This window comes from Syngnathus acus, chromosome 22, assembly GCF_901709675.1.
Source record: "Syngnathus acus chromosome 22, fSynAcu1.2, whole genome shotgun sequence".
NCBI lineage: Eukaryota > Metazoa > Chordata > Actinopteri > Syngnathiformes > Syngnathidae > Syngnathus > Syngnathus acus.
The window spans coordinates 4,331,035-4,352,951 of NC_051106.1; the positions used below are offsets into that span (position 1 = coordinate 4,331,035).

The window sequence follows — 21,917 nt, forward strand, 5'->3', positions numbered from 1 at the left end:
CAATAAATTTGAAGATATCTTTCTAGCAATAGTATCAAACTGAAGCTCCACATAAACATCCCTGTGACACTGATCAGAGTAGACATTAAATGAAACTAAAGTAGAAAAACTATTTGCCATTTGGTTGGACTCTAAATCTCACAGCTGAACCGATTATCATTCACGGATTCATGAGCTATCAAAATGTAATTTTCCTCCTCTCCCCGCAGGAGGGTCTGTGCACCACCGAGACAGCTTTGGCCATGAACCGTTATATCGGCTCAGCCATGCTCCCCCTCCTCACCCGCTGCGCTCCCCTCTTTGCTGGCACCGAACACCATGCTACGCTCATCGATTCCACCCTGCACACCATCTACCGCCTCTCCAAGGGTCGCTCCCTCACCAAAGCCCAGAGAGATGCCATTGAGGAGTGCCTGCTAGCTGTCTGCAAGTGAGGAGAGCACAAAAAGCACATTTATCTGCGTCGACAGGGGTTGAGATTAACAATAAATCGGATCTGGCTTGTCTCGGAAGTCAGTGACGGTGGTTAAAATCAGCTCGGGGAGAGCACTCTTATCTCTTTCCCACCTTTTTTTCTGCAGGCACCTTCGCCCTTCAATGCTGCAGCAGCTTCTGCATCGTCTCGTCTTTGACGTACCCTTGCTGACTGAATACTGCAAGATGCCTCTCAGGGTGGCCAACACATTTTTTTTATTTATATACTGTTTTGTTTTTGTTTAAATATCTTATCGCATTCCTCCCTGTTGCCTCATCTGCATACCTCAGAATGTCGTGTGACTACGATAACAGTTTTATTCGCCAGTTCTCACACCTCTGAAGGAAGGACGAACATGTGGATAAAGTAGTGGATTTTGTGATTATATGCTTGTTGGCTCCGCTCAGCCACTAGCAGGGAAAAAAAGTGTGGTAAGATGTGACTGGCCTGTGAAATAGGCGACACACTTTTACGTTGACACCTTTGGAACGAATTCTTGCTGAGCCTGGGATGTCGCTTCTGTGCATTTCCACAAACTTCTTAAATCTTATCGTTAGTGTTCTAAAAGAATGAGGTGCAACATTTTTATTTTGTTGTGACCTTTCAACCCTGTTTGTCCTCCAGCTGCTAACCAATCATTATGAGCAAAACTGGAAGTACTACTGCCTTCCATCAGGCTGGGGTAGCTACGGCACAGCCTCGGAGGATGAACTCCAGCTCACCAAGAAGATCTTCTGGGGAGTGTTTGATTCATTATCCCAGAGGGTGAGGCATCTCGTCCATTTACAAAGACGCCAAGTCCACCAACACAGCAACAACTAACCTCAAACAACGCCCAGACATTTAACAAGCAGTCAGTGTGTCAAACATTATTTTCTCTTGTTCCTCTCAAAGATATAATTGTGACAGTTAGAAACCAATTACAACACGATATGAATCACAAGTAGATTTACAATTTTATAGCTATACAATTTAAATTTATGTTTTGAAATGCAGATTTTACTGCTCGGCAAGCCTCCAGTTTGCCGCTAGCTTCCCGCTGCTTCTGTTTTGATGTAATGTAATAGGTCAAATGAAAAAGCCTGCCTGCTAGACAAACTGAGAGAGGGCATACGCCGCCAAGGATTGCGGTGGAAGTCGTAATCAGATTACCCCCCCTATGCATGTAAATTGGGACAGACATAGGAAGTCCCTTAAAATGGAATCATGCTGTAGGCTTGGCTAATATGTGAATATACTGAGCAGCTGGGAATTTAAAAACTATAAGGAGTCGAAATATTCTAAAGGGAGTCTGGGGAACAAGGAGCAAATAAAGGATATTTCATTTCAATCCCGTCAGATTGAGATATGATTATATATTTGTCCGAAGAATCATCTTGGCATTGATACCTTGAGGTATTGCAAATGTCTGGACTCAGCACATTTATCAAAATGCATGCTCATGAAAAGAGCCTATGTAGAGTGCCGGCCTAAAAAAAAAAATATCAATATCGGAATGGCTGTTATTGATCTAGAGCCCTAAGCATGCTAGTGCTTCAGCTCTTAAACTAATTCATCGTTAACGTCTCTTCTACAGCTTCTTCTTTGTCTTGTCGTTTCTTCATTCGCCTCCCAAGTTTGAGGCGCAAGTAATGAATGACTTGCTTCACTTTCACCCGTTTGAGTAGAAATATGATCCAGAGCTGTTCAAGATGGCAATGCCCTGCCTCAGTGCCATCGCTGGAGCTTTGCCGCCTGATTATGTGGATGCCGCCATTGTTGGGGAAATAGTTTCAGTAAATACTCATGGCAACTTTGAACCCAAACCTATCACAACTGCAAAGTACGTCACACTGGACCTACACAGTTCATGCTTGTTTACAAACGTTGTGGTACAAAAAAGATAAGTAGACCTTTGTTTTTTTACAGCATTGCCCTCCCAGAGAAGCTTGAACACTTTGTCAACAAGTATGCTGAACATTCTCACGAGAAATGGTCAGCGGAGAAGGTAAGGCCAAAGCCACCGTCCTCAAACTTTTTTTTTTACATCCTTACCGCAATAAATTATGCTCGACTAGCGGTTGCAGAAAAAATTACTATTGTGAGACCTTTATTCTCATGACAGTACGCTAGCTTGTTTATATATTGAAGGGCTATTGCGCAATCTTTAGTATGCCACATGATTCATTGTTGCGTCTGTGAAAACAAATAAACAGCCACATAGAGCAAAAGTGTGTGTGGAGTATATTGAGGAACAATAAAGAAGCTGCCTTATCCATCACAATCAACTGCCATTGTTCTCCAGGTGCTACTTGGTTGGAAATATGGAGATTGTGTGGATGAGAAGGCGAGAATTCACCCACAGCTGAGGACATACAAAGCTCTGACAGAGAAGGTAGGGAAAATCACTTTGGATGACTTTGGAGAAAAGATGTGATTCTTGTTTCTTTCATTCCGTTGCCTCTTGATGTGAAGGAGAAAGACATTTACAGATGGCCAATCAGGGAGTCATTGAAAACTATGCTGGCAATGGGCTGGAGCATTGACCGGGCCAGAGACGGAGAGAGCATGTCTCATCAGAGGGAAAATGAAAAAGTACGAAAGATATCTCAGGTCTCACAGGTATGATGGAAAAATTGTACATTCTCTATAAACGAATGAATACCAAGAGAATCCTTTCACCAGTTCACTCCACCGTCTTTTCAGGCAAACGGTTTTAATCCCAGTCCAATAGACACAAGCAATGTGATCCTATCCAGAGAGTTGCAAGTGAGTCACCACACAATTATTCCTTTTGTTTTATTCACACAATTCACCCAATTTTGATTGGTATTGAGGCACATCTTTGCTTTCTTTGTCTTTGGTCCAAGGGGATGGTGGAGGTGGTGGCTGAAAATTACCATAACATCCGGGCCAAAAGAAAAAAAAGTGACCTTGGAAGTAGAGGTGATGCAATAAATTCTCATTGTCCAGATACATTATTTTTGTGAATGGCTGATTGGACACTGGATTTTTAGGCGGAGCTACGCACCCTTTGCTGGTGCCGTATGAGACGCTGACAGCCAAGGAGAAGGCTCGTGATCGAGAAAAGGCTCAGGATCTCTTCCGGTTCCTACAGATCAGTGGTTACCATATCACAAGGTGGACTAACGCAGGTTCCTTGAGGAGCTGCTGGTCAGTATCAGCAAGCAATCATTGTGTACTGTTTTGCGTTGCAGAGGTCTGAGGGATTTGGATCAGGACTCTTCCTCCATGGAGAAAAGGTTTGCTTACAGGTTCCTCAGGAAGCTACTCAAGTATGTTGACTCCGCCCAGGAATTCATCTCTCACCTCGGTATGGAAATGGAACAGATGTGATTATTAAAACCGTTTTATTCCATTCTAATTGGAATATTCCTTGAATCCAGAGGCCATGGCTGCCAGCGGCAAAACAGACAGGTCACCTCATGAGCAAGAAATCAAGTTTTTTGCCAAAGTAAGAATGTCATGAATACCTCATAATTGTAAAATTGTAACCTTTGTTGCGCCTCATTAGGTTCTCCTCCCGCTCATTGATCAATACTTCAAGAATCACTCCCTCTACTTCCTATCATCACCCAACCAGAACCTGAGCAGCAGCGGCTATGCCTCCAACAAGGAGAAAGAAATGGTCACCAGGTCACCGCTTTGCCTATGCATCACCGCATGACGACAAATTTTATTTACACTCTTTCCTCCTGCTGTTTACTCATTTCTCAATTTCTTCCCTTTTCTAACTTTTACGCATCCAGCTTATTTTGTAAACTGGCAGCTCTTGTCAGACATAGGATCTCTCTCTTTGGTAAGCTGCTAAACATCTGCAAATTTCTCAACTTTTAGGGTTGTTATTAATTAGAAATCCCATTTTAAATATTGGCAAAATACTACAGTAAATATTATTAGAAAAGCATTTGGTTTGAATTTTTAAGGTCATAGCAAGTTTGTTCTTCTTCTGCACGCCTCCTAGGAAGTGACTCGACCACCATGGTGAGCTGCTTGCACATCCTGGCACACACGCTGGATACCAGGTGAGTGTAGACATGAAAAAATAATACTCTGAAGAATATTACCGACATATCAACAAAAGCACTTTCTCAAATGAAGACCTTTTAAAACCTGCTTCAACTACAGCTTCAAATAATTTGTGTTGTAACGTGATTAAAACATATTTGTCACGTAGTGTTTTTTTTTTTCTTGCGGGGAATCGCTGTCATTAGCAAAGTGCGTCCTTTGGCATTTAATTAAACAAACAAGTTTCATGCGGCATATGACGCCCGAGGCTTCCAATGTGCTGCTTGTTAATGCAGCTCACACGTAATGAAGGCCATCTTGTGTCTTGCCTTTCATTTCTCCTTTCTACTGGGACACATCAGAGCCTTGTTATTTGTTTAGCTAGCTTATGAATTATGAAATGCTGAAAATAGACCAACTAATCATAATAATGCTTTGCATACAGTGTTTCCGTACTCGGACACTCGCAAAGTCACCTTGGATTTAATGTAAATAAAATAATTATGTAATAATTGAATAAATCACACTTGTGGGGGTGGATGCCTCGTATTTTATGAAGTGCATGTCGTGTTTATTACCTAATTACTGTCTCTCTGAGTGTTGAGCATTTTCTACTACGGCAGGACGGTGATGAAGTCGGGTTCCGAATTGGTGAGGGTCGGGCTCAGGACGTTCTTTGAGAATGCCGCCGAGGACCTAGAGAGGACGTTCGAGAACCTGAAACTGGGGAAGTTCACTCATTCGCGCTCCCAGATGAAAGGCGTATCGCAGAACATCAACTACACCACGGTGGCTCTTCTCCCAATTCTGACCGCTTTGTTCGAGCACATCACGCAACATCACTTTGGCATAGACCTGCTTTGTAAGTTCTCACAGCTATAACATCATCACTTAGGCCTACATTGATGTTCCTTCATCACTTTGAGAATTCTGAAGCATGACATTCAATCCATCCATGTCCTTGAAAACATGTAGGAAGTGTTTGGTTCTATAAAGGCCAATTCATCTGCTGTAACATGATTCAGTTCATCTTGTTTCCTTCTTTGCTATTCCAGTGGATGATGTCCAAGTGTCCTGCTATCGGATCCTGACCAGCCTCTACGCTCTGGGCACCGGTAAAAACATCTATGTGGAAAGGTATGCACATGTTTGATTGTGAGGTTCCTCTATGAACACTGGATTTAAGTCATTGTATTTCATGCCTTGACCTTTGTCCCTCAGACAGCTGCCAGCGCTCGGCCATTGTCTGGCCACCTTGGCGGGGGCCATGCCGGTGGCTTTCCTGGAGCCGATGCTCAACATATACAACCCCTTCTCAGTCTTTGCCACCAAGAGTGGCCGTGAACGAGCCAGTAAGTTACACGGCGTCCTACCAAGGTGCCCAATCTGCTGTGATTCTCCTGTAGTCCTTTCTGAAGCTTTTTAATTGAACATATAATCCACGCTGGTGTCTTTAGTCCTCGGCATTCCGGACTCAGTTGAACAAATGTGTCCCGGGATGCCCCGGCTGGACGGGCTCATAAAGGACATCAACGACATGGCTGAATCTGGAGTGCGGTACACTGAGATGCCCCATGTGATTGAGGTGGTCTTGCCCATGCTTTGTAACTACCTCTCCTACTGGTGGGAGAGGGGGCCTGAGAACCAACCAGCTGGTGGTAGCAGTACGTGTTCCACCGTCACCTCAGAGCACCTCAGCCTCATTCTGGGCAACATCCTGAAAATCCTCAACAACAATCTGGGCATTGATGAGGCCTCGTGGATGAAAAGGATTGCAGGTGGGCAAACAAAATAATAAAATTCTGAATACAGCAAATGCTTATTTAAATACTTCTTTACGATTCCAGTGTATGTGCAGCCCATCATCAGCAAAGCTCGCACTACCCTACTAAAGAGTCACTTCCTGCCCACATTGGAGAAGCTGAAGAAGAAGACGGTGAAGGTTGTGGCCGAGGAGGAGCTGTTGAAGGCAGACAGCAAGGGAGACACACAGGAGGCCGAATTGCTCATCCTGGATGAGTTTGCCGTGCTCTGCCGGGACCTTTATGCCTTTTACCCAATGCTCATACGCTATGTGGACAACAACAGGTTGGCTCAGGATGATGGAGCTTTGTAAGTGTGCAAGGTCAGAGTCAAATGTTCCTCTGCTGCAGGTCCAGATGGCTGAAAGAACCGGATGCTGACTCAAATGAGCTTTTCAAGATGGTTGCTGAGATTTTTATCCTCTGGTGCAAGTCACATGTAAGCTAGAAGTAATCATGACTGAACACAGATTCCTTCACAGATTCATCATTTGATTTTTTTCCCACAGAATTTCAAGCGAGAAGAGCAGAACTTTGTGGTCCAGAATGAAATCAACAACCTCTCCTTCTTGACTGGAGACAATAAAACCAAGATGTCAAAGGTTGGTTTTCCAGAGTTTCTCCCCGTAAACTTCTATTATTACGGTTTTCTATCGTGTATTGATGAGAGAAGGGTCTTATCTTTTTTCTAAGGTGCATCTGTTTGTAACAGTAGTCCTTTTTTTCGAAAACCGTTCCTTGATTTGTCTCTCTAATTATGCTTTTCCACTGTAAAGCCTCCACGGTGATTTAGACCTAATCCCTTGAATTGTCTTTGTATCCATGCACGTGGAAATACTCTTGTTTACAAATTAGCCATACCGCGCTCCTTCAAAAGCTTCTGAATCAAACAGGAAAAATTCATAGAAGAAATCATGGCAACAAAGAACATTCTAACACTATGTAAATGTAGTTGCTTTTACATATGTATGCAACTAACCCTCATCCATCAGAAACAAATATTCCTGCACACAAGTGGTGCATGTGCACCTTCATTAACTGTCATCCTTATTTGCTATCTGCCTGTCTTTTTCCCTTCCTGTCTCTCTCTCTCGTTCTCGTACAGTCCTTTAAGGAAAAGGTAGAGTGACGCAGCGCATGTTTACATGACAGCTTATTGGCTCATTAAGCTGAAAGGCCAATAGAGCATTGTGCCTCTGTACCTTGTAATTTATAGTCAAGTCTTATTATTATGTCCCATATCTTATTTGTGTCTTCCGCTGCTTTCATTAATGTTGTGGCATTGTGATTTTCCTTTTCTTTTTTTTTTTCTTTTGTCTTTAGGGGTAAAATTATGATGTCCGGACTCTTTGTAGCCAAATGTGCATTGTTTGATAGATTGTGGTGTACTGTATTGGAGAATAGTTGCCTCTAGTGTGTATATTTGTGGTGAGATGTAATATGTACTATGTATGTGTGTGTATTTATGTTAATGTGAATATAGAGTACAGGTGGACAAAAATGTTGGTGCCTATTTATTAATAAAAGAAAATAAATAAAAATAATAATAGATAGATAGATAGATAGATAGATAGATAGATAGATAGATAGATAGATAGATAGATAGATAGATAGATAGATAGATAGATAGATAGATAGATAGATAGATAGATAGATAGATAGATAAATCCAACAATTGATGTTAAATGTTTATTTGTTATGACTTTTGTCAGATCCAAGTTATGTCTGTGATTACAGTTTTTTTTCCTTTCGTTAATAGAAAGGTACCAATAATTGTCTACCAACAAATGTGTGTATGTACATGTACAGTACAGTTTTGTTTTTAGAGAGTCGTCTGCTTCAGTTCAGCTGAAATTGTTTTCTTTTTTTCTTCCCAGCTATTCTATTTCCCAGGCAAACATCTTTTTGAATAGCGACAGCCTGTTGGTTAGCAGTTGTGAGATGTTACGCTTCAGTGAAGCATGTGATTTCATTGATTCTGCCAGGGCTGGAAAAACAATGTAGTCTTGCTTTTCTAGTAATCCAGTTTGAGAACACTATAAAATGATATAACAGGATTTAAAGGTTTGATTTACAGGGAAAATAGTTCCTTAGACAATTTTATGAATGCTTTTCTCTTTTTGTTATTTTGACTGCTATGTTGAACAATTGTATATTTTCAGTCTGGCGGACAAGACCAGGAGAGAAAACACAAGAAAAGACGTGGTGAGTTCTACTCCATCCAGACATCACTGATCGTGGCTGCTCTCAAGAAGATGCTTCCAATCGGCCTCAACATGTGCACCCCGGGGGACCAGGAGCTCATCTCATTGGCCAAGACGCGCTATCTTCTGGTCAGACTAAAATCCGCTTGTAGGACAAGTGTCATCAAATTTGATTTGCGTCCAAGCTGGTCAATATTTGCTTTTACAGAGGGACACAGACGACGAGGTAAAAGATCACATTCGGCAAAATCTTCACCTCAGAGAAAAGGTGAGAACGGACTTTGCTATTGCCTCCAAGCTTGTACATCTGACACGTTACTCGAAAATGTGCTCCCAGTCAGAAGACCCCGCTGTGAGGTGGCAGTTAAACCTTTACAAAGATATAATGGTTCGAGGCGAGGGGGCCCCAGACCCCGAGAGGGTGGTGGATCGTATTCAGAGGATCTCCGCTGCTGTTTTTAACTTGGAACAGGTAGAACATTTGCATATTCACACACTGTCTGGAGTTTTTTTTTTTTTTGTCAAAACAAATACTCTCTTCCTTTTGCTAGGTGGAGCAACCACTAAGATCCAAGAAATGTGTCTGGCAGAAGTTGCTGTCCAAGCAGCGGAAAAGAGCAGTCGTTGCCTGTTTCCGAATGGCTCCACTTTATAATCTGCCGAGGTATTGAGAAACATCTCCTCGCAGATGTTTTACAGCAAATATTTGAAACACACAAATTGGTCAAATTCCCAAAGTATCAGCAGCAACACACTTTGTCTCTCGTCTCTGACTTACAACCTCCATTTTTCACAACCTGCTCCCGCTCTATGTTTGTAGGAAAAAATGTTTGGCCTGCAGATGTTTTCAAGGAATACAAAAAAGGGACACCAGTAATTTCATGCCTTGCTGGTCTGTAACTCAATTACAGGAAGCAAGCTACAGTAGGAGGAAAACAATTATGGGGCCCAAGCAGGAGGGCGGCCACCTTCAATTTGTGCTCAACCTACCTGCCTGCCGGCCTGCCTGGCAGGCAGTATGTCACATTCATTCCCCGTTGTTGACACTGAAATATGTCCCAGCAAAGTAAACATTTATTAAATTCTGTTTCCACGGCAGACATGTTTCTGCTGCCGGATACGACGATCCTGCATGGAAAGGATGTTGCAAAATTGCAAACTATAATCAGTAAAAATCTTGTTGCATCCTCAATGTCACACTGTACTGTATTTGCCTCCCTCAGGGACAAAAACAATAATTACTTCCTGAATGCCTACCGACATATTTGGCTGGAGAAAATGCATGAGAACTCAGACTATGACAGTCTGCTCTCCATGCTAACGGTAATGTTGCATTGACCCGCGTTGACAATGTTGTCGACACCACGCTTCCCTCCAGGCACCAACCTTAACTTCCATTCCTTCAAATATCCCGACTGTTTTAGCCACTGGTCCGTCTGTTGGTTTATAAGACACAACGGGGTCAAGTAGAAAGAAATTTGCAGATTTTGGTTGTCTCTTGGGTTCAATTTGCTTCTTCTGATTCCCCTCATTCATTCATTCCGATCATTCTCATTGAAACTGTATGACCAGTGGGATGTACCAGTACCCTGAACAACTTCTTCTGAAGGTCCTGCTTGCCTCCTTTCCTCTGCTTTGATCCAACCCAGACTAATTTCCTTTTACCCCCTCCCTAGGCATCGCTCTATTAATCTCTTCCTTCTGGCCTATCAAAGAATATGGATAGAAACAGAAGAGTATTCTTTTGAGGAGAAGCTAGTACAGGATCTTGCAGTAAGTACTTACAGTCTAAAACCTTGTCCTGGGAGGTTTGCCCCTCCTCCTCTTGTTGTACCTGTGACATTCTTGTACATGCGTGATAGTGTTTATCAGTCAAGTGGCACATTTGTGGAGCAAGCATGACATCACCGCTGATGTCAGAGCAATGTCGACCAGTTGTGCAATTGAAGTGGTTTTTTTTCCCAGTCGTGAGAACTTATCAATTCAATTTTTGTTTTGTCTTCAAAAACCTCAATGCAAATAGCAGCAAAGTAGCTCTACGGAAAGAACTGTTTTTTACTTTCTGTAAAAATATAAGGAGAGTCATGGGTTACTGTAGAATCATGCAAATCCTTATTCTTTACAAAGCTGCTGCATGTCACCTCTGCTTCTGTGTGTTAGTTAGCATGCGAATCCATGCTTGCGCTTGATGGTCTGCATGCTTCCAGTGCATCCACTTAAAATCTTGTTGTGTAAAAGGTAAGAGCGAGCTATAATCAGGTACCGCCGCAATTCATTCATGTCCTGTATAACTAATAACGAGAAGCCGTGCCTTGTCCAGAAAATACATCACAAAGTGGAAGAGGAGGAAGAGGAGGAGATTAGAAAGCAGCCCGATCCGCTTCACCAGCTCGTTCTGCATTTCAGCCATAATGCTCTCACAGAGTGCAGGTGAACACAAATGAAACACGATATCATGTGACTATGCATTTTTGAACAATATTTATCTTTTTATTTCAGTTCCTTGGAAGATGATCCTTTATATATCGCCTACGCAGATATGATGGCAAAGGTATGTTATTGTCTCATATACAAATACGGACAGATCTTACATCATATTTCCGTCACAGAGTTGTGCTGAAGGTGAAGAGGAAAATGACGAGAAAGAGAAAACTTTTGAGGTACGATTAAAGGAAACAGCAAAAGTCTTTCTTTTTCTGATGCTTGTCTTGTTTTTTTAGGAGAAGGAAATGGAGAAGCAAAAGATGTTGTACCAGCAAGCCCGACTGCACGATCGCGGGGCTGCAGAGATGGTTCTCCAGATGATTGGTGCTAGTAAAGGTATCAACTCTGAAACTTTCACCAGATTTGCTTCGTGTAATTCATACTGTGAGGTCAATAGGTCGTCTGGATGCGATGGTAACCTTCACCCTGAAATTGGGCATCTCCATTCTGAATGGCGGAAACATTCTGGTGCAGCAGGTAATGGTTGCTGCAGAGCCAGGAATGATTTAATTGGCTGCATCAACTTAATTAACTTCCTTGTGGACAGAAAATGTTGGACTATCTGAAAGAGAAGCGAGATGTCGGCTTCTTCAAAAGCTTATCTGGACTAATGATGTCTTGCAGGTAAGGAAGACAGTCGCTTTTTTCCACGCTTTTTCAAATTAGTCATGTGGAACTAAACTAAATTGTGACAATCATCTTTTCTTCTTAGTGTGCTGGACCTCAATGCTTTCGAGAGACAAAACAAAGCAGAAGGTCTCGGGATGGTTACAGAGGAAGGATCAAGTATGTAAAAGCTCCAACATTATCGTGAAAAGAGTTTTCTTTATAATAAGTCAATGTTGTCAATTCCAGATAAAAGAAAAATATTTTTTCATTGAGCTACACATACTTGCTAATCCAGGAGTTATTTTTCATCGATCTAACGAAATACACCCCCCCCATAATTTTATAATAATGCTGTACAGTTTCTTATGTGACCATTGTAATGTAAAAGTGAAAGTCTGCCATCTAGTGTTCACACAATTTTGCTAATAGTCAGCCAAATAAAAATACTGTACACACATACACAAATACATTCACGCATAAGTCATTTAAGCATTAATTCAGAGCCCTTCTGGAGTTGCACAATTCCATTTTCATTTTTACATCATGTTTTTGTTTCATGTTTATATCATCATCACATAGTGAGCCTGTTAATGCGTGTTCAAGTCCTGTCAACCAATTACATCTACTTAGTGACATCAATTAAAATATTTTTACTACATGGAACAAATATATCAATTTGACGGCAGGTTTGCATCGTCACTGATAATGTCATAAGATATATTTGCACAATCAATTTAATAATCAATAACAATGTAACCTATTAATTTGCATTTACGGAGTCCATAAGATTGTGCAAGAGTACTTAAAGTTATATGTACGGAAAAATATATTCCATAATGCATATTGCTCCACATCATCAACTCAGGCATAAGTGATGGTAACTGTTTTAATCCCCCGCCTGTAGAGAGTAAACTTTATTTTAAAACTTCACTTGCAAGCTTACACGTTACAAATTAATATATGTGTGATATCTGGAGTACGATCATTTTCTCCCGTGGTTGTCGTTGAATATCAATGTCAATTTGCTTATGTCTGCTTTGTGTCTGTTCCTATGATCATTTTTTATGTCTTCGGTCGCAGTCAACGTGAGTGAGCGGGGTAAATACACGGTTTAGATTCTACTCTACTCTTCTATGCAATGCTGACAACCTGATTGCTCTGATCTTTCCTCCCTTTGCACCCTGAATGCAATAGAAGCACTTTCCTATTCCTTATTTATAGTTTTAATTCAGGCTGGGCGGAATGCACGCATGCTCGTTTTAACATCTGATATAGATCTGTTGCTTGCTCCGCGGTCAGGTGACCAAAATTCAAGAAGTAGTGCTTGCCAGTTATTTTGGTTTGCTTTCATATGGATTATACTAATACAAGAGAGAAATATTTGCTTTGTTTGCCAGAATAGAAACAGTTTTGCAATTTTATTCCTATTATTACATTTTTGCTTTACCGTTAAAAACAAACCGTTCATTTGTTTTCTTGTCTCTGCAGGTTCCAAAGTGCTTCAAAATGATGAGTTCACTAAGGATCTTTTTAGGTTTCTGCAGCTTCTGTGTGAGGGTCACAACAACGGTATCTTCACACACCAATTTCACATGTTCTGTCATTTATAAATAATAAATGCTGACGGTCAATTCATTATTTGTAGATTTCCAGAACTTTCTAAGGACACAGACAGGAAACACAACTACGGTGAACATCATTATTAGTACTGTGGACTATCTGCTTAGACTTCAGGTTGGATCTTCTGTTATGAGCTCGTCCTACAAATTAAATTGTCTATCCTATTATATTTTCCACTATCTGACATGTGCTAACATTTCACGATAGGAATCCATCAGTGATTTCTACTGGTACTACTCCGGAAAAGACATAATTGACGAAGCGGGTCAGAGGAACTTCTCCAAAGCGCTTGCGGTTGCTAAGCAGGTCTTCAACTCATTAACCGAGTACATACAGGTATCATCACTACGCACGATACGATGCTGAAAGAAATTTATGAACCGAGAGCTGTGCTGTGTGTTCTAGGGTCCATGCATAGGCAACCAACAGAGTCTGGCTCATAGCAGACTGTGGGATGCGGTCGTGGGCTTCCTGCATGTTTTTGCAAATATGCAAATGAAGTTATCCCAGGTATAAAATATCTGCCGTCTTAATATCAATGAGACATAACATTAGTGCTACCAAATGTGAAAGGTTTTTACATTTAACATATGGAAGATCTCCTGAGATTGATGATGTCCTGAATCGATAAAGTCCTCAAATGAGTTAGGCTGGTGAGACATCTGTTTTTAGACAGAAAATAGCATTAACCCTGGTTGTGATGGATGGAGGTTACCGAGAAGCACACTTTGGGGGCCTTGCAGGGCAGATCTCCACTAGCAGACCATACGGAATGGACAGCGTAGTTTAATGGAGGCCATCAGCTGTCACAGTCCTGATTTTATCCTCTAACAGGACTCCAGTCAAATTGAATTGTTAAAGGAGCTGCTGGACCTGCAGAAGGACATGATCGTCATGATGCTCTCTCTTCTCGAAGGTGAACGCTATATGTCATAGCATGAATCTGTAAAAACATTTTTTTTGCTTTGTCAAAGCAATAATACAACGTGCACATTATTTCCGTATCCCATTACAGGAAATGTCGTCAATGGGACCATCGGGAAACAAATGGTGGACACCTTGGTGGAATCGTCCAGCAATGTAGAAATGATCCTCAAGTTCTTTGACATGTTCCTCAAGTTAAAGGACCTGACCACCTCAGACAGCTTCAAGATCTATGATGCCGAAAGCAAAGGTTTTATCTCCAAGAAGGATTTCCAGAAGTCCATGGAGAACCAGAAGCAGTATTCCCAGTCGGAGATTGAGTTTCTTCTGTCTTGCGCCGAGGCGGATGAGAATGACATGTTCAACTACGTGCAGTTTGTGGAAAGGTTCCATGAGCCCGCTAAGGACATTGGCTTCAACGTGGCCGTTCTTCTAACAAACCTCTCGGAGCACATGCCACACGATGCTCGCCTCTCCACGTTCCAGGATCTGGCCGAGAGTGTCCTCAGCTACTTTGAACCCTACTTGGGTCGTATCGAGATCATGGGCGGAGCCAAGCGCATCGAACGAGTCTACTTCGACATCAGCGAGTCGAGTCGAACGCAATGGGAGAAGCCTCAGGTGAAGGAGTCCAAGCGACAATTCATCTTTGATGTCGTCAATGAAGGCGGAGAAAGCGAGAAGATGGAATTGTTTGTGAATTTCTGCGAGGATACCATTTTTGAGATGCAACTAGCTTCGCAGATTTCAGAGCCGGACCCGATGGAGCGCCAGGAAGAAGAAGATGAAGATGATAGCCAGAGCTTGGCGGAGAACCAGGAGGAGGAAGAGGAGGAGAATATGATGTTGGAGTCTTCATCAGCATTTACCATCGCCTGTATCTCCATGAGAAAGAATATCTGCCACGTTCGCCAGATGCTGACTTTCAAGAGCATGAAACGGCAGTACAGAAAATTCCGAAAGATGAGCGTGAGGGAGACGGTACACGGCTTTTTTGCGTTCTTCTGGATGATCATCACCGGCCTCTTCCACTTTGTCTACAGCTTGGTTTGGGGTTTCTTCCATATTTTGTGGACCACCATGTTTGGGGGTGGCCTCGTTGAAGGGGCAAAGAACATGAAGGTCACAGACATTCTGGGAAACATGCCTGATCCCACTCAGTTTGGGATCCATGGAGATGTTCTGGAGACAGACAAGATGGAGGCGCATGAGGCGTCGGCATTGACCGAAATGGGTCACATGGCTCAGGGGGAAGTGGCCGAGGAAGACCTGATGGCTGAGCTGCTCAACATCCAGCCCAAGAAGGAAGGCAAGCATGGAGCAGAGCCTGGATTGGGGGACGTGTCTGAGGTGGTGGTCGGGGGCGATGCTCCATCCATAGCCAGTGCTGTCAAGCAGAAGAAGGCTCAGGTTCGTTTCAAGTGGAAAGCACATGAAATTAATTATGTTCTGCACTGATGAGTAATCACACGAATAATTGTTCATCTGTTTTCAAGATGGCTGCCAAGAAGCGGGCTTCAAATGGAGACTACAAATCCGATTCAGAGAAAGCAGAGTGAGTGTTTTGTTCAAAGGGCTCTCTTGCCACATTTCTTTAACGGGATGTTTCTCGGTGTAGCTCTGATGATGGTGAGAAGAAGGACCACGACAAGGCCAAGGATGAAGCCCCTCCGGCTATTTCAATGGGAAAGAAAGCCCCCAAGAAGAGGCTCGATGTAAAGAAAGACCCACCGGAGGCCTTCATGGCCAGCTTCTTTGCTGGCTTGGAAGTCTACCAAACCAAGATGCTGGTCAGAATATGTTTCATCGAACTCCTCCAATTAATGGCTGAAATGTATTTGATGGATATTTTCTACATTTATTTCATAGAACTACCTGGCCAGGAACTTCTACAACTTGCGATTTTTGGCACTGTTTGTCGCATTTGCTATCAACTTCATTCTTCTCTTCTATAAAGTGAGTTGCAACAAAAGCATCTTGCAAGTGTCTGAAATAATAAAGTCCATTTTTTATCTTCTTCTAATGTTATAAGGTGACAGGCGATAACTCTGATGATGAGGATCCTTGGAATGGTCATGGGAGAACTGTAGAGGAAGAGGAAGAAGATAACTCTCTTGAATATTTTATCCTACAAGAGAGTACGGGCTACATGGCGCCAACTCTTCGCTGTCTGGCAATACTGCACACGATTATATCGTTTTTGTGTGTCGTGGGATACTACTACCTGAAGGTACACACAAATACCCATATGGACATTAACACTGCATATATAAATAGGGTTCACTATATGGACAAAAGCATTGGGGCACATGTTCTTTTATGGCATTTAAATTGTCATGTTGAATCACATACGTTCACCGTTTCAAAACGACCCGTTCTTTAGCTTTTTGCTTTTTTGAATTTAAGATTTCTATCAAATGTTGAAAAATACTTGGACCACACCAGGTGCCACGCCAGGTAATTGACTTTTGAGTATTTTCAGATTTTTCTGGATTTCTTTCCACATTAAGTAACATATCGTGAATTTTTTTCAGCCTTTTCTGAAGATTTTTTTGGGCCACCCCATGGCCCCCACAAGAAAAAAAATCCTAGCTCCGCCAGTGAAAACAACCTCACATACTTCTATCACACAAAATACTTATGAGCACAACGATAAGTGCTTTAAAAAAGGAACCACTGTTTTTTACCAAATGAAACAAGCCATAATACAGATGATTAGAACACCACAATGGAATTTATAAGTGACTTATTGTTTGCATGCAAGGTTCCACTGGTAGTGTTCAAGCGTGAGAAGGAGATAGCCAGAAAGTTGGAGTTTGCTGGACTCTACATCACCGAGCAGCCGTCAGATGATGATATTAAAGGACAGTGGGACAGGATGGTCATTAATACACCGTACGTATGTCTTGTTTTGATGTTTTGTGCTTTATCTTTTCACCACATTTTCATTTTGTTTTGTTAGGTCTTTCCCCAACAACTACTGGGATAAATTTGTCAAACGAAAGGTAAGACTGAGTATTTTGAACTCTCAAACCAAAATATTATATATTTATGACAACACTGAGAAACAAATATTTGAATCCTCTTTGCCTTGTAGGTGATTAAAAAGTACGGCGACTTGTATGGCGCCGAGAGGATTGCAGAGCTGCTGGGATTGGACAAAAGCGCTCTGGATTTTAATCCGACGGAGGAAGCCGTCACCAAGGAGGCCTCATTGGTGTCCTGGTAAGAGATGAGATGGTTAAGGGGGTATCCACTTGAAATATATTGATGATTCTTTTTCTGTCCTCAGGTTGAGCTCAATCGATACAATGTATCATATCTGGAAAATGGGGGTGGTGTTTACAGACAATGTACGTATGGATGGTTGGTTGGATGAATAAAAGAGAATTGAATTAATTTTAAATATCTTTCCATACCAGTCCTTCCTTTACCTTGTGTGGTACACGACCATGTCCATTCTGGGCCACTATAACAACTTCTTCTTTGCTGCACATCTGCTGGACATCGCAATGGGATTCAAGACGCTTCGCACCATTTTGTCCTCGGTCACCCATAACGGCAAACAGGTCAGTTAGATCGTCTTTTTTCCAGGGTGTGCACCAATCAGTAAACCCTAAACGTCATAAAATAATAGATGGATGTTCCTTTCCAACAACGCTTGTGTGTGTCACAGCTGGTTTTGACGGTAGGGCTCCTGGCCGTCGTGGTCTACCTCTACACTGTGGTGGCCTTCAACTTCTTCAGGAAGTTCTACAACAAGAGCGAAGATGACGACGAGCCAGACATGAAGTGTGACGATATGATGACTGTAAGAGAAATATTTCAAAAGTCCGCAGAGTGGAACCTGTTGTAAGTGTCAGCTTTCCTCCGCAGTGCTACTTATTCCACATGTATGTGGGCGTAAGAGCGGGGGGTGGCATCGGTGATGAGATTGAAGACCCGGCTGGCGATCCCTACGAGCTGTACCGCATCCTTTTCGACATCACCTTCTTTTTCTTCGTCATCGTCATCCTCTTGGCTATCATTCAGGGTCAGACATTTTGTCTTCGCCCTCTCCACTTTATTTAAGCTATCCAGGAAGTCACAATTTTTTGATGGTTGCAGGTTTGATCATTGATGCTTTTGGAGAGCTGAGAGACCAGCAGGAACAAGTCAAAGAAGACATGGAGGTGAGAGAAGATCTCAGATGAACCGACACAGGATGAACCCTTCTCATTATATGTTTTCTTTTTCCCCTCATCAGACAAAATGTTTCATTTGTGGGATCGGAAACGACTACTTTGACACAACGCCTCATGGCTTTGAGACTCACACTTTGCAAGAGCACAATTTGGCCAATTACCTGTGAGTATTCCACTTGGAAGGAAAATTCCATTCAACATTGAGGTTTTTTTTCTGTATTTATCTATGACGGCAACTTTGCAGTTAAAGTTTTCTTTTCTTTACACATTCTAACATCATGACATTTCAATCTAGTTCCTTAATTTAGTTGTGTTGCTATGCTAGATGTGTTTTCCGCTCACTGACTCTGCTTTGCTTGAAGGTTTTTCCTGATGTACCTCATCAACAAGGATGAGACCGAGCACACTGGCCAGGTGCAGCATGATTTACTCTATGGTCAATTCAATTTGATTGAATGTTACTATACTGTTTATGTGTGTGCCTCAGGAGTCATATGTGTGGAAGATGTACCAGGAGCGTTGTTGGGATTTCTTCCCAGCCGGAGACTGCTTCCGCAAACAGTACGAAGATCAGCTGGGTTAAAGCGGATTCCTTCACCTGACCCCCATCCGGGAGGAGAGGGGGGGGGGGGTGCGCTGCTCCTCTAATGTGCACCCATGAACGTCCTGACCCACACTGAGCCGAGGGCGGTATAAATGATCAAGCAAGGAAGAGCGCTGCCTGCCTTCGCTACCTTCACTTCGGATGTCAGCCTCCAATTTACCTTGTCAGGTTTTGGCTTTCCGAAGCACTGCATTGCCTTTTACTCTTTTACTCCCCCCCCCCCCAATCATTGCACAATGTTATGTTGTCTCCTTGAGAAACTCGAGTGGGCGTAGGAGTTATGAGACAATTTGTCAGTCAAAATATGCACAAGAATCCAAACTATTTCTTTTGAGAATGTTGAGACTTAATGCCAAAAGAAGAGTGAAGTGCATTTGTTGTGTAATTTTGCAAGTGAAATGTAGGGGGCAAACGGTATTATGTCAAATCTAATTTTTTAAAATTGTTTTCCACCAAGTGCCTTATACTGTAGTAGCGAGTCTACATTACAAAGAAGCTATGCAAACCCTTGTGCTGTCTTTTCTTATTGTGAGTAAGTAGACTACCGATACAGACTTTTTTCATTTAAAATGAGAAAAGAAAATGTCATTTGTTTTGCTGAATGCAGCATACATGCAAACGTTAAATGTTGTATAAACGACATTGGAGTTGACTTGGAACAGCAACCGTGGAATTGCTATTGTATGGCCGTTTGTATGTAGTAGCTTTGCAGATTTGTGCATTTCTTTTGATGGGACAAAAATAAAATATTGCCGGAAACGACTTGGCTTGGTATTCGATTCTTCAAAAAAAAAAAAAATACACAGTCAGATTAACTACTCAAACATGCATGATTAATATGGATAACAAACAACAGTATTTTTATCCACACAATTAGAACTGACTTGAAGGCAATAAAATCAGCAACTGAACAAATTGCACAAAATACTAATTTGTGATACCTTAAGAGACATTGTACCTGTGTCCTACCTATTACAGCTTAAAAAAAAAAATTGAATACGCATGGTAATGTTACGTTACATAATTTAAATGTGTCAAGTTCATTAGTAAAGTCATCACATATGTTCCAATTTAAACAATTGGTTCCATAAATAAAATTAAATTGATTAATGAAACTCTAACCATACAAACTTATGAAACCCCATCTGCCTTATTTCAAAATTAAATGGAGGAATAAATAAACCTGAAAAGTTTTTTTCAGGTGTCCTACCGTGCGACAGCGCGGATGCATGTAGAATGAAGCATCCACCGTTCACGTTAACATGAATATACACTACAGGACTGTCTCAGAAAATTTGAATATTGTGATAAAGGTCTTTATTTTCTGTAATACAATTAAAAAACAAAAATTAAATTAATAAAAGGCTTGCAATATTTTCAGTTGATTTGTAATGAATCCAGAACGTATGACATTTTTGTTTTTTTAATTGCATTACAGAAAATAAAAAACTATCACAATATTCTAATTTTCTGAGACAGTCCTGTAGATGGCGCCAGAGTACTCTACTTACTATAGACATCGCACGCACGCACTTTGTTGTCTTACCTTAATTGTAGATGAAGTCCGCGTGTCTATCCTTTGTTGCATTGTTGCAAAAGTCCTCCTTATTTTCCTTTAGTTTGGGCACATTGTCTTTATTTTGAGCCTGCACCCCATGAAGCTCTGATGCCATCGCAGCAGATCTGTCATAAGTTTGAGCTACTAACTTTTCATAACAGTTGCATTTCTCCAAGACATAAGTAGTTGCAGCAAGGGCTCGTTTATCATCACTGACGTCATCAAATCCCCATAAACGCCTCCTCACGTTACAATCCACTTCACTTTTAGGTGCATAGTGCAAAATAACCTGTGATTTGTTTGTGACATCCGTTTTTTGGTCTACCTCTGCAGCAACAAATAGGGCAGCATTACACACCTTTGGTTGACGTACGCCCCCCTTCAGTGGGGCAGAGTACTATCTGCCTCAATCTGTGTCTTTTTACTGCGATTTTATGTTCCATCAGCAAAAAAAAAGCGTTTAACTTTAGTATTTGAACAGGAAATATGAAATTGCAGCTATTTTGACTATAAAAAAAAATCAAAATTAGTCATACACAAAGATCTATGGACAAATATTAATATTTGTTTTGATATTATTTTTTTATGTCATCATGATGACAGGTGAGGCAGAGCCCTAGAGGGAAATTATCAATTTTCATTTAATTTATCAGATTTTTTGTACCATAGTTATTTCTATTGGATGATCAGTGGCCTGTAGAGGGCGCTAGTGTTGTATTTGAGAAAGCTGTCAGCTTCTTAGATGATCTCACGGTGGTCTCAGAGGATTTTGTTTCATCATAAGACATCAAGTGACCTCTTCATCAGAACCGCCCCCTTCTCCTTTCACTTGTTTCCTCCTGTCCTCCAGCATTAACATCAGAGCTTGCCATGATGTCATTTTCTAAATATGGAGGCAGACTTTCATGGTGGGATGTGAGTGACCTGTTTGATCCCCTTGCTGCTCAAGAGAATGTTGGAATTGTATTTTAGTCTAAAAAAAAACCCCACATCATCATGTCTGTTTGATTCTACTATTCTGCAAATAGATGCTCGATCAGAAGAGTTAACATTGCCATATAATTGGCAGGATATGAGCAGATAATTGTTTTAGCCATGTTTTATTGGATAATTATTTCAATGTAATGCACTCACCGCATTATTTAGTTTACAATTTGAGTCCATATGGCATCTGGCAGGTAAAACATCATTAGGCCATGTTAGTGAAGTGTAAACGCGTGTGTGTGTGTGTGTGTGTGTGTGTGTGTGTGTGTGTGTACCACCACCAAATCAAACTGGTGTAGCTTTTTTGATGTAAGTTCAACCACGCCAATGTTAGCACGTAGACACATTTTTTTTTATGTAGTATTGGCTAAATTGTATGTGTTTAAACAATTCTGTGAATTCACCAGGAGAAGATGAATGGCCTCTATTAAGAGCATTTAATCAGTGGCTGGCCTAGTGCT

General features: G+C 41.5%; 1 protein-coding gene across 9 annotated transcripts in view; it reads left to right on the plus strand.

Annotated features, from left to right (window-relative positions):
* LOC119115980 (ryanodine receptor 3-like) overlaps window positions 1–19,676 on the plus strand; it is a 55,966-nt gene extending 36,290 nt beyond the window's left edge. For 2 of the 9 annotated variants that reach the window (XM_037240968.1, XM_037240973.1), the window contains 56 exons: window positions 210–430; window positions 582–672; window positions 1,100–1,240; window positions 2,143–2,297; window positions 2,384–2,462; window positions 2,760–2,849; window positions 2,930–3,076; window positions 3,161–3,223; window positions 3,325–3,400; window positions 3,472–3,595; window positions 3,673–3,788; window positions 3,862–3,929; window positions 3,990–4,111; window positions 4,225–4,274; window positions 4,440–4,500; window positions 5,107–5,345; window positions 5,539–5,620; window positions 5,705–5,835; window positions 5,941–6,261; window positions 6,331–6,571; window positions 6,637–6,724; window positions 6,795–6,887; window positions 8,448–8,618; window positions 8,698–8,757; window positions 8,827–8,961; window positions 9,041–9,153; window positions 10,166–10,262; window positions 10,810–10,919; window positions 10,989–11,040; window positions 11,099–11,149; window positions 11,210–11,309; window positions 11,371–11,450; window positions 11,521–11,597; window positions 11,686–11,759; window positions 12,663–12,680; window positions 13,071–13,151; window positions 13,228–13,316; window positions 13,410–13,538; window positions 13,608–13,712; window positions 14,037–14,118; window positions 14,218–15,536; window positions 15,623–15,681; window positions 15,745–15,916; window positions 15,996–16,082; window positions 16,159–16,356; window positions 16,891–17,021; window positions 17,089–17,131; window positions 17,224–17,351; window positions 17,419–17,479; window positions 17,549–17,695; window positions 17,803–17,937; window positions 18,003–18,159; window positions 18,234–18,298; window positions 18,373–18,473; window positions 18,673–18,724; window positions 18,798–19,676. In XM_037240968.1, coding sequence (XP_037096863.1) covers window positions 210–430; window positions 582–672; window positions 1,100–1,240; window positions 2,143–2,297; window positions 2,384–2,462; window positions 2,760–2,849; window positions 2,930–3,076; window positions 3,161–3,223; window positions 3,325–3,400; window positions 3,472–3,595; window positions 3,673–3,788; window positions 3,862–3,929; window positions 3,990–4,111; window positions 4,225–4,274; window positions 4,440–4,500; window positions 5,107–5,345; window positions 5,539–5,620; window positions 5,705–5,835; window positions 5,941–6,261; window positions 6,331–6,571; window positions 6,637–6,724; window positions 6,795–6,887; window positions 8,448–8,618; window positions 8,698–8,757; window positions 8,827–8,961; window positions 9,041–9,153; window positions 10,166–10,262; window positions 10,810–10,919; window positions 10,989–11,040; window positions 11,099–11,149; window positions 11,210–11,309; window positions 11,371–11,450; window positions 11,521–11,597; window positions 11,686–11,759; window positions 12,663–12,680; window positions 13,071–13,151; window positions 13,228–13,316; window positions 13,410–13,538; window positions 13,608–13,712; window positions 14,037–14,118; window positions 14,218–15,536; window positions 15,623–15,681; window positions 15,745–15,916; window positions 15,996–16,082; window positions 16,159–16,356; window positions 16,891–17,021; window positions 17,089–17,131; window positions 17,224–17,351; window positions 17,419–17,479; window positions 17,549–17,695; window positions 17,803–17,937; window positions 18,003–18,159; window positions 18,234–18,298; window positions 18,373–18,473; window positions 18,673–18,724; window positions 18,798–18,893 — 7,374 coding nt within the window. In that variant the 3' untranslated portion in view covers window positions 18,894–19,676. Of the gene's footprint in view, window positions 1–209; window positions 431–581; window positions 673–1,099; window positions 1,241–2,142; window positions 2,298–2,383; window positions 2,463–2,759; window positions 2,850–2,929; window positions 3,077–3,160; window positions 3,224–3,324; window positions 3,401–3,471; window positions 3,596–3,672; window positions 3,789–3,861; window positions 3,930–3,989; window positions 4,112–4,224; window positions 4,275–4,439; window positions 4,501–5,106; window positions 5,346–5,538; window positions 5,621–5,704; window positions 5,836–5,940; window positions 6,262–6,330; window positions 6,572–6,636; window positions 6,725–6,794; window positions 6,888–7,390; window positions 7,406–8,447; window positions 8,619–8,697; window positions 8,758–8,826; window positions 8,962–9,040; window positions 9,154–9,712; window positions 9,813–10,165; window positions 10,263–10,809; window positions 10,920–10,988; window positions 11,041–11,098; window positions 11,150–11,209; window positions 11,310–11,370; window positions 11,451–11,520; window positions 11,598–11,685; window positions 11,760–12,662; window positions 12,681–13,070; window positions 13,152–13,227; window positions 13,317–13,409; window positions 13,539–13,607; window positions 13,713–14,036; window positions 14,119–14,217; window positions 15,537–15,622; window positions 15,682–15,744; window positions 15,917–15,995; window positions 16,083–16,158; window positions 16,357–16,890; window positions 17,022–17,088; window positions 17,132–17,223; window positions 17,352–17,418; window positions 17,480–17,548; window positions 17,696–17,802; window positions 17,938–18,002; window positions 18,160–18,233; window positions 18,299–18,372; window positions 18,474–18,672; window positions 18,725–18,797 lie in introns of all 9 variants that reach the window. The other 7 variants (XM_037240971.1, XM_037240974.1, XM_037240966.1 and 4 more) reach the window with 6 other exon arrangements.
* The last annotated feature ends 2,241 nt before the right edge of the window (window positions 19,677–21,917 follow it).